The sequence below is a fragment of the Austrofundulus limnaeus genome, unplaced genomic scaffold (genome assembly GCF_001266775.1).
Source record: "Austrofundulus limnaeus strain Quisiro unplaced genomic scaffold, Austrofundulus_limnaeus-1.0 Scaffold94, whole genome shotgun sequence".
Classification (NCBI taxonomy): domain Eukaryota; kingdom Metazoa; phylum Chordata; class Actinopteri; order Cyprinodontiformes; family Rivulidae; genus Austrofundulus; species Austrofundulus limnaeus.
This window is the reverse complement of record NW_013952496.1, coordinates 1,547,727-1,562,712: the sequence shown is the minus strand read 5'-3', so window position 1 is coordinate 1,562,712 and position 14,986 is coordinate 1,547,727. Positions and strand designations below refer to the sequence as shown.

The 14,986-nt window shown below is 40.4% G+C and overlaps 2 protein-coding genes across 2 annotated transcripts in view; one reads left to right on the top strand and one right to left on the bottom strand.

Moving 5' to 3' along the window:
* The window catches only part of yap1 (Yes1 associated transcriptional regulator), a 39,239-nt gene extending 29,912 nt beyond the window's left edge, over window positions 1-9,327 (top strand). The window contains exons 6-8 of the mRNA XM_014012784.1: window positions 3,053-3,180; window positions 5,346-5,458; window positions 6,098-9,327. Of these exons, the coding sequence (XP_013868238.1) occupies window positions 3,053-3,180; window positions 5,346-5,458; window positions 6,098-6,333 (477 nt within the window). The 3' untranslated portion in view covers window positions 6,334-9,327. The remainder of the gene's footprint in view (window positions 1-3,052; window positions 3,181-5,345; window positions 5,459-6,097) is intronic.
* A 1,073-nt stretch (window positions 9,328-10,400) lies between these two features.
* maml2 (mastermind like transcriptional coactivator 2) overlaps window positions 10,401-14,986 on the bottom strand; it is a 62,811-nt gene continuing 58,225 nt past the window's right edge. Inside the window, exons 3-5 of the mRNA XM_014012782.1 lie at window positions 12,094-12,258; window positions 11,912-12,017; window positions 10,401-11,816 (exon numbers count right to left, since the gene is read on the bottom strand). Coding sequence (XP_013868236.1) covers window positions 10,990-11,816; window positions 11,912-12,017; window positions 12,094-12,258 — 1,098 coding nt within the window. The 3' untranslated portion in view covers window positions 10,401-10,989. The remainder of the gene's footprint in view (window positions 11,817-11,911; window positions 12,018-12,093; window positions 12,259-14,986) is intronic.

The window sequence follows — 14,986 nt, the reverse complement described above, 5'->3', positions numbered from 1 at the left end:
GAACTGGAGACCTGTCCAGGTGTCTCTGGTGAACTGGAGACCTGTCCAGGTGTCTCTGGTGAACTGGAGACCTGTCCAGGTGTCTCTGGTGAACTGGAGACCTGTCCATGTGTCTCTGGTGAACTGGAGACCTGTCCAGGTGTCTCTGGTGAATTGGAGTCCTGTCCATGTGTCTCTGGTGAACTGGAGACCTGTTCCCGCCTGTATAATGGTAGGGGAAACACTGAAATCTGTTATACGAACCGTTTTGGTCATGGGAGTGTATGGTGCCACTAATCTCACCCCCATCTTTAAATAGGAAATGTGCCTTCCAGTGGCAGATGGGAAATTGAACTTTCCCACTAGGAGAAATAAAAGTATTGTGTTCAGTTAAACAGTGGAAAAAACTTCACAGAACAGACTTAACAATAATACCAGAAACAAGGTCGGCAACATCCTGTCTTTGACGTGACAATTAGGTCTCGTTTGACACATCAGTGACTTCCGGTTTGACAGAACCTGTTTGTCAGCTAAATGGCCAGATGCTTAGAAATGAGGTAACTGTGCCGTGATGTTAGTTACTAAGGTTTAATGACCTGGCTGCCTTCCTTTTTGTTCTTTTCCCTGTAAACATCTAAATAAATCTTTAAAATTGTGGCACAAGTCATACGATGTCAAAGTCCTGTTGAAGGAATTGTGGTGCAGGAGGTGGAAAAAAGAAAAAGAACTATCTGACTATTATATCCTCAGTTGTATCTGATACAGAACAGAAAACAATTGTTTCTGGCTGCAGGTAGAGCATTGCGTAACATGAAACTTCAAACAAGAAAACAATGGTTTCACACTTTGACTAAAGAGGTATCAGGCAGCTGATCCATCTTTTATTTAAAGGCCTCGTATTTTTTGGAAGAATGCATATCGCCCACCGCCCTGTTTGAAGGCGTGATGGCTCTTGGCTACTACTCACTATGTGCTGGCAAATGTACTATATTCAGTGATGTACTTAGTTACAGTACTAAAGTGATTCTTTTGAGGATTTGTAATTTTACAAAGTATTTTTTGAATCGTTAATTTTACTTTCATTTCGTAAAAATTAAAACTTTAAAAATTATACTTTTACTTCTTTACTTTAAAGTGCCTGTGACGTCAAATCTTTGTAATACATATGAATGTTTTTTTAGAAAGAGGACATTGATAAAATATTGCAAAAGAAATTTCATGTCGCTGAGATGAACAGTTGTTGAGATATTTGCCTGTGAAGTAACAGGAAGTGATGTCAAAGGGGAATGTCTGCATGTGAATAGAACAGTGCTACAACAGCCAACAACCCAGACTGTAGAGAAGAATCTGATGTTTCTTAAGATTATTTTGAGTCTCTATCAGAGATGAAGAGTCAGAGTTCAAATAATATTGTTTCAATAAACAAAGACCAGAGAATTTTCTTTGTTAAAGAGTTCCCCTTTGATGTCACTTCCTGTTTCACTTTGGCTGAGCTAGAGCTGGGCGGTATAACCCAAATTTTATATCACGGTATTTTCAACAATTACACCAGTTTCACGGTATTTGACAGTATTTTTTTCCACACAGCTCAACTGATAATAAAATGTACAAACTTTGCTTATTGACATTTTTCTTTTACTGTACCTCTGTATGACTGTTTCTGTACATCTTTTCTTCTTTGCCTGGTTGTTGCATTTAGGTCCGATCATGAAGGGTTGAGAAAAAAATCATTATCTGGTCTATCGTTGCATATTAATAAAACTTAAAAGGACGACTCACCTTACACACCATTCAACTCTGCTACACTACAAAACTACTTCTCCCCAGGCTTTTCACAATAGAAGCACGCTAGTGTCTCCATGCAATAACGTCTCCATTATAACGTAGCGTGTTAAATCTAATTGTGCACGTTACTGAAGGGTTGTTTACTATTCAGCGATGTTGAAAACGGGATGTTACTTCAGACCATATAAGCAGCTGAAACACACCACCCGCCACCATTGTTCCAACAATAACGTTAGCATGCTAACATGCTTAGCGGTGCTGCGAGGGAACGTGTCCCCAGGGAAACAGCGGCCGCGACAAAGCATTCCGCACGTGTTCAGGCTATTTACACAGGTATTCAGAAAAGTCATTTCACAAAAATAAAAACCAGTTTTCGGTACAAAACGGTATACCGCCCAGCACTAGGCTGAGCCAAGTTCATAAGAAAATATGCCAGTTATGGGCCAAAATGGGTTAAATCGTGTGAATTATTCCAACTTTCTTAAATATAAAGATGTTTTCTTTGATTTTTTTGTATTTGAAGAACATGCATGTCACAGGCACTTTAGGTTTTAACACCAAGCTACTCATTACAAATTTAAATCAGTCCAAATTGTTTATGCACTCTGAAAAATGAAGTGTTGAGTTTACTCAACCAAGTCACGTCAACTGGTCCCACTAAACCCAGTAGAGTAAAAATGAAGGAAGAATATTTGTATATCGCCTTAATTTACTCAACTTGGTTTAGTGGAACCAGTTTGGTTACTTTTACTTTCCTGATTTTGGTGAACAGTTATATGACTTTTACTGAAGTACTTTTCTCATCCGTGAAATTTCTAGACCTCTGACTATATTTTAGCTGTAGCAGCCATCTTGAATTTGGTTGACTCTTTAGTAAATTTAACTTTAAATGCGCATCCAATGGTTACATTTTAAGAGTTTTATTAAAGTTGCTACAGTTGTTTATGCGATATTTTGCTAACAGACAAAAATAGTTGATGCCAACAGTTAAAACCAAAGTCTTGGGTAAATATTGTGCACACTGTGTAGTGGTTAGAATACATGTTGTGAATGACTCTCAGCTACTACCTCACCTAATTTTAGCTCAGTGTCTAACAGTGGCTGACTTCTATTTTTGTGTTTAGTTGCGGTAGCGGCCATCTTGAATCGGGTTGAGTCCAAAATTTCATCATTTGTAGATGAACACCTGATGATTTTCTGCACATTTTATTAAAATCCATCAATTCTTATGTTTTTTTTATTCAGTTTCTGTCGAGGTTTTGCTCAGGATTTTGTCGCTCGTCCACAGGAACTTGCTTTGAGGAACCAGCTTCCCACCAGTATGGATCAAGACGGCGGCACAAACCCCGTATCCTCCCCCTTGGCCCAAGACGCTCGGACCATGACCGCTAACAGCTCTGACCCATTCCTCAACAGGTCAGTGCCTGTCAGTCTCCAGACATGTCCTCTGTGCAGGAAGCAGAGCCCGGTCGGCCTGCTGAAAACTGCTGCTCGTGTCCCGGATAAGTGCTCGGCTGTTTGAGCCCGAGCGCTGCTGAGAGGCGAATTACCCAAGTTATAAAAACAGAAAGCTTGTCTCCTGGCTTAACGCCTCCTCACATGGTAATGACTCATACAGACTTTCAGATAAGCTATAGTTTACCGCAAAATAATGACCTCTGGTGTGCAACTGCTGCAATAAAGGTAAATCAAACCAAAATGGTGGTGCGTATTATGAAAGCAACTTTTTTTTTTGGTTAAAACTTTTATAACTGACAGAGAAAGCTGATGTACTAAACTTGGATCAGAAACAGCTGCGGTTGTGAACTTACAGGAGGATTTTTTATCATTCTGGTGTATTATTCTGAACAGTTGAAGCTCTAGTTCTTCTCAGAGCAGACAGTGTGGAAAGAGCTGAATAGCAAACAGGCCATGAGAACATGTGGTCCAGTCAGTAGACAGGCCGACCTAATCTCCCCTCCTCCTCCTGTTCCCTTCACTCCCTGCTTTTCACAAAGGCCTCATTCATCCTGCCTCTGCCATACTCTGCCTACATATTTTTCTGCTAATTAGTATAGGCTTGTCAAATGTCTTCTTTTCTCCCTTTGTCTCTGTTGTCCCTTTCATTGTTGCTTTTTTTTCCTGTGTTCCGCAATAAAGGGTGAAAAAGTGAAGCTCTGTTTCATTTGTGTCACTGTGGTCACCGTTGTCATTCACATGCGTACTAGAGAAACGTTTTCTGCAAAAATGAATGACTTTGCGGAAATTTTCTGAAAAATCTGAAAGTGAGCTGAAAAGTGCATGTTGCAAAATAAAAGCTAAAAGTTGCACAACTTTAGCAAAATGTGAGGTAATTTTACTATATAGCTTAACACTAGCAACAAGCCAAACGAAGCACGAGAAGAAAAAAAATTATGCATGAATATGAATATTTGTACATGTCGACGTGAAAAATGACGGCATGGTATGAGGGCCAAAATTAAGACTATTGCACAACCAGTGGTTGCTACATCCTTGTATCAGGAACTTATATCTATTATATTCTGTTCCTAAGCCAGATATTGATCTGATTAATGATAGGCCGGCACCAATAACTGAGCAGCTGGCCCTGGCAACTGAGAGGCCAGTGCTGGCAAATGAGGAGGAGACTATTCATTTGCGTTAGCATCGGAGAGGCTAGCGACTAGCGTGGATAAGCTGGCATTAGTATTGGGGAGGCTAGCAACTAGTATGGATAGGCTGCCTTTAGCATTGGAGTGGCTAGTGACTAGCATTGATAACCTGGCATTAGCATTGGAGAGGCTAGCGACTAGTATGAATAGGCTGGCATTGGCATCGGAGAGGCTAGCGACTAGTATGGATAAGCTGGTGTTAGAATTGGAGAGGCTAGCGACTAGCATGGATACCTGGCATCAGCATTAGAGAGGCTAGCGACTAGTATTAATAGGCTGCCTTTAGCAATGGAGAGGCTAGCGACTAGCATGGATACCTGGCATCAGCATTGGAGAGGCTAGCGACTAGTATGGATAGGCTGGCGTTGGCATCGGAGAGGCTAACAACTAGCACGCCTCATACCGCACCATATAAATTATGCATCAAAAATATTGAAGATATGAAAAAAGGGAACTGATTTTGAAATATTTGAACAGATCTGAATGTATTTTTATGAGGAAAATTACTTAAAGTATAGAAATGACAAAAAATAAAAGAAACTAAAAGCTCTAATGCTCGTTTACTGACTGAGCTGAATGTTTCGATGTTTTGAAAGTCGGATTTCAAAATTTGTACGGAAATATAAAAATGATTAAACAGACAATAAAACGATGTCTGAATCCTGACTCGGGTGTAAAGGTTTCCATGCAGATGGTCTTAGAGCTTGCTGTAAGTCTGTTTGCTTTAATGCTTTTGTGCTTTAAATAACCAAGTTTGCCACATTTATTTAATTCATTTGGTTTCAGAGAATCAAACCCCAAGATCGAATCAATTCAAACAGCTTCCTATTTATATTTAACATAATCAGTTTGATTGTAATTGTTGAGGACTGTTTATAATCTGCATTTCTTATTTTCTTTCTTTTTCTTTTTTTTCTTCCTGGTTTCCAGCGGGACCTACCACTCCAGGGATGAGAGCACCGACAGTGGATTGAGTATGAGCAGCTACAGTGTTCCTCGCACTCCAGATGACTTCCTGAACAGTGTGGATGAAATGGATACAGGTGAGTAATACTTGTCGTGTATTCTTCTCCTTGTTCATTAAAAATAAAAGGACTGTAGTGTGTTTTTAAACGTGCGCAGTTAAAAGCAAAAACAGATCAGGTCGATATGGCTGAGATCTGGCAGTCCTGTGGCCTGCAAAACAACCACAGCCTCTCGCTGAGGAAGATTCTGCAATTAATGTAATATCACTCTAAAAATCCTTCCACACCACAAGCAGCTCCAAACCATCTCAGACACTCGCTTTTGCTTATTTTGATAACCGTGTCCTGGAGATTTCTGAACTCACCACAGAATGTGTATTTTGAGATGAACTTGAAAGAATTCAGATTCAAGTTTCGTTTCTGGATTCAGTAAATGAGAGAGGATAGTTTTCTTAGCAGTTTTCTATCAAGAGAACAAAGACTGGACACCATTGCATTGACCATTAAGTGGATGCTCAATTCAGTTCAGTTTTTTATTATTATTGTTATTATTGTTGTTATTATTGTTATTATTATTGTTATTATTATTATTATTGTTATTGTTGTTGTTGTTATTGTTGTTATTATTGTTATTATTATTATTATTGGTATTATTGTTATTATTATTGTTATTATTGTTATTATTATCATCAACATCATTTTTCTTCTGGTCACCAGGGGACCAACTTCCACCCTCCATGGCGACGCAGCCCAGCCGTTTCCCTGACTACCTGGATGCCATCCCAGGAACAGACGTGGACCTGGGCACCCTGGAGGGCGAGAGCATGGCGGTGGAAGGCGAGGAGCTGATGCCCAGCCTGCAGGAGCCCCTGAGCTCCGACATCCTCAGCGACATGGAGTCTGTGCTCGCCGCCACCAAGATCGACAAGGAGAGCTTCCTCACGTGGTTATAGAGGGGCGGAGCTTCCTCACGTGGTTGTAGAGGGGCGGGAGCGCGGCGCGGCGTACTCCCCTTTGGCTCTGAACTTCTGTCTCTGCCCTCTGGACTTCAGCCTGCTCTCATCTGTGAAGGATTTGCTTTTTGACCAGACATTTCAGCGGAGCCTCTCTGAACTTCTGTGCCTCTCAGCGTGGAAGGCTAACCTCTTCGCAGGCAGTATTGTTCTCTTCTTTTCTCTGGTGTTTTCTTTTTTTTTTTTTTTTTTTTTTTTTTTTTTTTTTTGTCTCTTAATTTTGTCTGTGTCTTCAAGGCTGGCCTATGAACAGACAATTATGCAAGGGCCCCTAAACTGTTCGCAGGCCTTGTCGGTGAATCTAGGGCTTCTTTTACCCAGAGCACAGCTGACCTGGGCAGGTGTTCCTCCTCCGCAAAGACTACCGTTATTATTGCTCGTCACCCGGAATCATTGGAGCCTGTTTGTCTCGCAGTATAGCGCGAAGCAGCACTACATAACTGTGTTTACTGCATTTAGTTTTATAGCTTTATATATGGCCTCAAATTTCTTTAAAAAAACACCTGAATAACCAAAAATGATGTATTAGGAGTAAAACGAACAATACTGATTTGGAGTGAAGGTAACACGAGGCTTAATTTGGAGAAGTTGGCTTTGCTTTGGGGGGGTGGGGGGTGGGGGTTCGAACCTGGGGTTGACTACATTGCTGCTTGGCTGTGCCAGCTAGTCTAAATTAAACCTTTTGATAGATCAAGTGCCTTCAGATGTATTATTTTTGACGCGAGCGACACAAATATCTACCCAGTTTTCTATAAAGCGACACTAAGCATCGGGCTGTGTTAATGAATATAAGCCGCATGTTCTTTTTAATGTTTAATAATCAAAAACTATGTATTTTTTTTAAAGCGTAAGGTGATTTGGGGATTTTTTTTATAACCTCTAGCTTCCTTGTATCTCATTCTTATCAGGGCCTAACCCACACTTCACTTGTTATCTTTTTAGTGTTTTATTTTTAGCTTGTTACACGTTTAACTAGTTACACGTGATAGATTAGATGGAATAGCCTTTATTTTGTTTTTAGAAGATGAATTGAAACTTTTTTTTAACTGGTATCGCAACACATCGCTTCAAGACTCACAATACATAATGTTCTGGCATCTTGTTTTTATGAGTATAAACATTTTAAATGATTTTTCTTATTGTTGCTTTACTATATATACTTATTAGTGTTATTGTATTTTTTAAATCACAATCAGCTTTTAACATTAACCAAAACAAAACCATGAAAAAAAACAAAAGCAGGCAGACACCGTAGCTCAGATCAGTTGAAGCATGTGACAGTATAGAGGAATTGGACCTTCCTGCAGAGGGCGCTGAACCCCAGTGTGATGCTGTGTTGAGTGTTTTTTAAAAGGAAAAAAAAAAGGTTTTTTTTCGACTGCAGCTCAGAAAGCTTAAAGCATGTTTTGGAGTCACGTTGAGGGTAAAGTAGAGGTTGATGACTTGTTTTTTTTTTTTTATGGAATGCATCAAAAACACAATCAAATATTTCCGTCAGGAATTGTCACGACAAATTCCCCAAAAAAATGTATTTGAACTTTTTTTTTTAACGTTGCTTCCACCTTCAGAGTCGAGACGGCGCCTGATTCTTTTTGTAAACCAGCCTCTATGAATTGACTGTATAAGCTAATGAGATGATTTACGTCTGTTTGAGTGTTAATGACATCTGACTAGTTCTAGCTAAGAGATTTCTTCTCTTTTTTTTTTTTTTACATGGTTGTTTTGAATGACTAACCCTGAGATTTTTGAAGATGAGCTTTCCGAACAGAGAAGCAGGTGATCCTTGAACAGCACTTGCATGTTTACATACTTTAAGAGACTCCTACGGCCGCAGTGGAGACAATACACTGACAACCCTCCTAATCGTTTTATGTTTACAAGATAACTCCCATCTTTGCAGTAACCTTTGAGTAATCAGCCTGCTGTGCCGTTGCCCTTGGTCTGACGCCTCGCAGGACGTCTCACCGGTTCTGGTGCCGGCCGAGAGTAAAGTAGCATCAACTCAATGGAACACAAAACATTTAACTTAGATTTAGAGGACATGAACTTGTTTTTTTCTATTATTACTATTATTCTTTGTGAGAAACTTCATGTTTAGGGCTGATTTTTACTGATCAAACCGTGTGTAAATGCAGTGGTTCTCAACTGGTTTGGCTTCGGGACCAGTCCCCTCCCCCCACCATCACAAGTCACGACCCGAATCGAAGAATATATCTTCTCAAATGCATTGAATGAGAAGATGGTGCAGTTTGAACCTGACAGTAAAACAGAATATTACAGTATGTCAACACACACGTAAAAAAAAACGATTAAAAGTAAACCAAAATGAGCAGCAAGTGGCTAATTGGGAAATATTCTGTTTTACATCCAATTAGTCGCATTTTAATTTTAAAGAAAAACTTTTTTTCTAACAAACTCCACAATGCTGACAAACATGAAATCAAAAAATAACGTAAAGTACCTTTTTAAAAAAGTAAAAAAAAAAAAAGTTGTTCTTCGCCCAGTCAAAGGCCCACAAACCATCAGTTGAGAACCATTGTGGTTCTGGGTTTTAAAGCTAGATGAACAGTGTTTGTGAGAACAATGATTGGTACACCGCAGTGCTCGCATTGCACGGCTACAGTTTTGTTTTGAATACCATAAAGCATTTTTTTTGTCACAAGTCAGTTTTGTATCGTTAGTGTGCAAACCGTCGGAGCGTTAGCCGTTGACTCGTCGTAGCATTAGAACTAATCACAAGTTAAAGGATTTTTGTATTTAGAGATTTCTAAATGCACATAAAATGAATTTATACTCCGCATTGACTGTTCATTTTTGATAGATATGTGCATGTGTTTTAGAACAAAAGAAAAAAAAATCTGTTACAATATACATTTCTTCATATGATACTTTGAAATCGGCCTGAAATAAAGTATATACTTTGTGGTAATTTTACTTGTGTGTTTTTATGTTTTGTTTAAGAATTATGTTGAAACTTTTGCATTTGTTGACGTTTTTTTAAGCTGGACCCTACACATTCTTTGTTATTAACATAAAATCATTTAAAAAAATGTATATGATGGGCTCTTTGTGCGGTTCCTCCTAAGGTGGTTTGTCACAGGCCTGCAACTGTTGGACACTATAACTAGATATTTTCAGTTGCAGTTTCTCAGAATTCTAAATCCTTGCCATCAGAGAGCTGTGTGGTCATATTTAGTGTGACAAGTTTGAAAATTTTACAAAACTATTAAACTAGGCCAGAGGTGGGCAATCCTGGTCCTTAAGGGCTGCTGTTCTGCATGTTTTACTTTCTCCCCTGCTTTAACCCTCTTGCATAAGCAACTGAATTACCTCTTCAAGTTCTGCAGAAGTTGTTGCATTCAGGTGTGTTGGAGCAGAGAAACAATGGAAAACAAAATGCAAAAATTACATCAAAATAATAGAACTGGTGCAGTTACTTGCTTAAACCACGAGAGGGCGCCGAATGTTAATGCATGCAATTATGTTCAAACCCCCCCCCAACCCTCCCTTCTGGAATTCAGATTTTTTTTCTCCATTTTCTAAAACCCTTTCATTTGCAAGAGCCACAACATGATCACCTCAGAAATACTAAAACCCACCATGTTATATGCATTATAATTAGTAACACAGATTACAAATCTATTATTTGACATAAATGAACAAACTGGCAGAACTCCTGCCAACATTCCTGCTTAAAGGGTGCAGTCCCTTCTGCCCCACAACAACTGAATACATATTTGAGATAACTTGAATCAAATTCACTTCCTATAGAGACCGAACTGGTGAAGCACTTTGGTAACCTGTTGTTGCTCCTGTTTTCACAGGGGGTCAGAGACACTGAACCCATAGTGCTTTTAGAAATCTCCCAAATTAAGCCTAATGTTTAATTAGCTTGCTAATTAAGCACCTGTGATGTGCATATGCTTCAAATACAAAAAGCCAAAGAAAACATCTTTATATTTAAGAGACTTGCCACAATTCACACAATTTTACACACAAAAGCAACACTTTGTTCAAATAAATTTTATTAATTACAAGTAACATAATGTCTAATTACTATACCAATTATTAAATATCACAAGAGGAAAAAAAAGTGATTACATTTATTTGAAATGCTTAAAAATCTACCACAGAGGAGAATGTTTGAACAATAAAGAGGAAACCTGGCAAGATTCTGCGTGTGGTGGTAAAACTTCAGGGGCTAAATACTGTGTCATGCAAAAAAACTCAACGCAAGGTGTCTTTAAAGGCAACATCTTTGTTTTGTTTTCACAGTGCCAGTTTTGTATTTTATTCCTCAACAGCAACACTAAAGCATGAAATACAGTCTACGAGAAATAATAATAATAAAATGAAACGGCGACATTAATGAAAAGCTGTTTCTTGGGGAATATATAAGGAACAAATATGCAAGTACTGAGATCAAAAGACAAAATCCTTTCGCAGGAAATACAATACAAAACAATTCAGTATACACGGATAACAAATAGTTTTGAGTTTATAAAATTTCTTAGTTTTATTCATTTTACATTATATACACAAACTCTACAATTTGAGCTGCAGGTCGATTTTTCTTTTGCAATCTGTAATCCAGATTTATGAATGACTGCCCAGAATCTCGTCCAGATTGATGTCTTTCATCCAGTCGTCGTTTCCAGAGCCGGATTTTAGCAGCGAGTCGATGAAGTCTGAGTCTGCGTTGATGCCTGGGACTGTGTTGTCTCCCTCAGGGAGGAAGTCAAAGGTCAGACGGTTGGATCTATTGTTCTGGTAGCTGCTGGGGTTGGTTTCAGTAAAACTACCTGCTGGTACTCTCTGCTCAGGAGAGGCCTGGTTCAGGTTTCTCATTGGTGACGGACAGCCCATCATGGCCTGGCTTTGTCTCAGCCTTATTAAAGGGTTCACAGGGAACATCCCGATCTCTGGGGCTATGTGGTTGGGTGGGCTGATATTCCGCGGTCGATAAGAGTGGTTTGGCAGGTCTTGCACGCTCTGCGGCTGCAGTGGGTTTGGTAGACGCCTCGCACCGAGTCCAGTTGTCATTTGATTGCTGGCCGAAGCCCAGGCCAGGCCGACATTTGTCACTGAGCCTCCAAGGCCCTGCAGTGCCACCCCGGAGGAATGCAAGTCAGCTGTTGCTCTCTGGTGTTGGACGCCGGCTACGTTGTTCATCCCGAACGACTTTCCTTGGCCGTTTGGCCCCAGGAACCTCGGCTTATTTTGGTTCAGTTCGATCCGATTGGGACAGTTCTGCTGCTGGAATTGTCCGACGCAAGACGTGGCGTGACAGTCCGTCCTGACACCAAATCTGCGATCTGACGGTAAAGGGTTCATCTTTGAAGTAGAGCCACTCGACAGCTGGCAAGAAAGGGACTGTGGGTTATTCTCAGGCCCACTGCTGGGAGACTGGGACGAGTTTTGACCTAAAAATAAAAATGCAACAAACTTGCGTTACTATTGCTGTTACTTGTACAGACTTAAAGTAATAATTGCATATATGCAATGTCAACTCCAGTACCTGTGAAGATATTTCCTTGCTGAACTCCCACCATGCTTCTCGGCTGCTGATAGCCTGGCGGGGGTCTTGTAAGGTGTCGACTAAGTTCATGCGGGTTGTCTTTGTCCTGGAAGGAAAACTCAGAGTTATGAACGCTGATTTTCAGATCGATCGATCTGACGTGAGCTCTACACGGTGCTTACTGCGTTGCTGACGGCGTGCTGCTGTTGGTTAACCTGTCTTTGCATGGCCGGGCCTTTCACTGGGCCTTTCTGCTGGTTGTTGGGTGCTGAGGGCTGTGGTTGAGGCTGGGCAGACATGACTCCTAGGTTTCCATTAGTGGGCAGCCTTGGACCAGCAGGAGCCCCCTTTCAAAAGAAAAAAACAAAAAAAAAGAAAAAATATTTTACAACTAGACATGGGTTTTCAATGTAAAAACAAGTGCGCATTGCCATGTAGCATGGCTTTGCCTTCAGCAATGGACTTGCAGAATGAAGTGTGACCAAGTTCAAATGTGTTTTCTATAACAGCTTGTGCTTGTCAAGTCAGCAGGTGTTTGTAATAAGGGTAATTGTGTGGCAATATGAAGTTTGTAGAGATTTTCTGCTAAAGTTGCTGTTGCTGGGTTTTGAACCTTGATCTCCCACATGAAAGTCCATGGCACTAACCATGAGACCATTGGTGCTGTGGCAGAGAACCCTGCCAGGGGTTGGTTTATATATGTGCAGAAAGAGGCCACATTGCCAATGTAATGGTTGTCACTAATTTGAAATATATTGCAACAGTAAAGCAATATTAGGACAATATTATAGTAAAACATCAAAATACAATCATAATAGTATTATAAACACTGAACTATTGAGTTTAAATATTATTAAACTATCGTGCAGTACCAAGTTGAGTACAGCATGGGGCAGTATTGGACCAATACAAGGCTCAATTGACTGCCATTATAATATTTTAAACATTAATATTTCAAAAACAATAGGTTTTATAGGCACCAAAAGGCATAGACATCATTTGGAACAGGAGCTTTACATATATAAATTACAATGGCAGCTCTAGGATAAAGTATGCAGGAAAAGAAGCATGGCAAAGTTGAGATGACTTGGATGGGAAACGAATCACAATAGTGTGCATTGCATTGGCAATGCTCACTGATAATGAAAAACAAAAGCAAAACTCTGTAATGATTTGGTTAACCACTAGAGGGCAGAAGACTACAAGAAATCACATCTGTGTCAAAGATGCTATTCAGTGTAGAATGTGGTCAAGGCTACTCCCTCTGCAGATGAAAAAGGGAGACAGGGAAAGAGTTTTTTTTTTTTTTTTGGGAAGGGGAGAGGGTGCAGGGGGGAGAGCGAGTCCTCCTCAAGGCCTGATTTTCCCTTGATAATTCTGTCTAAAGAGAGTGGAAAGAATCCCTGAGACAGCAGGAAATGTGTGCCGATGGGAAGTTGAGCTCCAACACTATGACTGCCTTCATTTATTAAGTTCTTGCACTGATCACTGTGTTGTGTTTGGCTCGTGGCGTTATTGCTGATTAATAGCAGTCGGCAGAGCTGGGATTTAATTGAGACGTTTGTGTTTTGAAGTCTTTTCCTCGTAAAAGCTCTGACGGGTTTCAGTTTTTTTTGTTTTTTTTTTGACATGCTGCATATTTTCACACGCCTTTTTCGGGCGACCGTGCAGACCATCGACAAGACTCCACGTATAATTTGTCTTCTCTCCCGCGGACAGGAGGACACCCTCACAGCGCCGGGGCTTCACACAAGCCGAGCGTTTGTCACGAAGGCGCTTGGAAGTACAAGTCAGTGCGCAGCTGTACACGGCTGTACACGGTGTCAGTTGTGTGTCAAAGGTTTTCCAGGATGAAACATAAGAAAACCAACAGTGAGCGTTCAAAGGGCTGTTAGCGGAAAATGATTAACAACCCGGCTGTGATTCCTAAAAGGAAAAAAAAAAAGGCAGAGAAATGAGAGCAAAGTTTATATTTAGATCTACAGTGTTTGATTGATTTAACCAAGTAATGAAGCTGCTGACCCTCACAAACTAGTTCCATCTTTGTTCCAAGAAGAAATCCAATCTTTTTTTTTTTTTTGCTATTAAAACTGAGTAATCCTTTTATACTGATGTGTCATAAAATTGTTTCCGTGCCCCCTTTCCCTCGCCTTTCTTATTCTTCTCAAGCTTGCTGTAAATGAGTACCACATGTGGCTCAGGCTGGAGAGAGGGAACGGCGCAGGGAGCTGATCCGGGCCGAGCCTAGCCGGCTCTCACACTGCACTTCCTCCGTGTCTGCTCTCAGGATGCCGTCCCCCTGGGAGCGCCTCAGCATCTGGACTTGGCCGCTGCTCCCTTTCCCAGCAAACAAGTCCTCCCTTCGCCGCGACCAGGAAGCTCAACCCGACGGGCCCTGCTCTTGTCCTTAATGAATGATGTGGTGCTACAAGATCACCGGCTCATGTTTACCGATATTCATCTCCAGCCTTTTGTCTGTCGCTTCTGTAAATAAGCAGTCGACATGCTGCCAAAAAATGTCGACCTAACCCGAGTCTTAATTTTGTATCCAGCTTAATTTGAGATTCAGACTCAAATTAAGTGAAATAATCTGCCACTTGTACTTGACGTCAAGAAATAACAGAAAATAAACAGGCTAACTGTCAGGTTTGTGCATGAAAAAACCCAGGGAGCAGGCAAAAACTCCAAAAAGAAACTTATCAAATAAATAAAATAATAAAGGTCTGACAGGGTCAGCAAAAAAGTACTTGAATGAACCAAGTCTAGAGAACCAAACCAAACCGGATGAAAACATAAAATTCTCACACTAAGATTCATATTTTAACACATTCTGCTCTGGCTTAGTCTATCAGTCTTCTTTATAACTGAAGCTATAAAGCTTTGGTTTGAACTCCTCCTTATTTTAATTTCACCAGCTCCTCTTTCACCACTTTTCTGGTGAAACTCTCAAAGCAGCTGGTTTTGTTACTGTTCCTTTAAGACCAAAAAGAAAAAAAATTGTATAGGTCCTCTGGACGGGTTCTTCTCTAATGAAACGTTTCGTCTCTCCTCCAAGAGACTTCTTCAGTCTGAGAG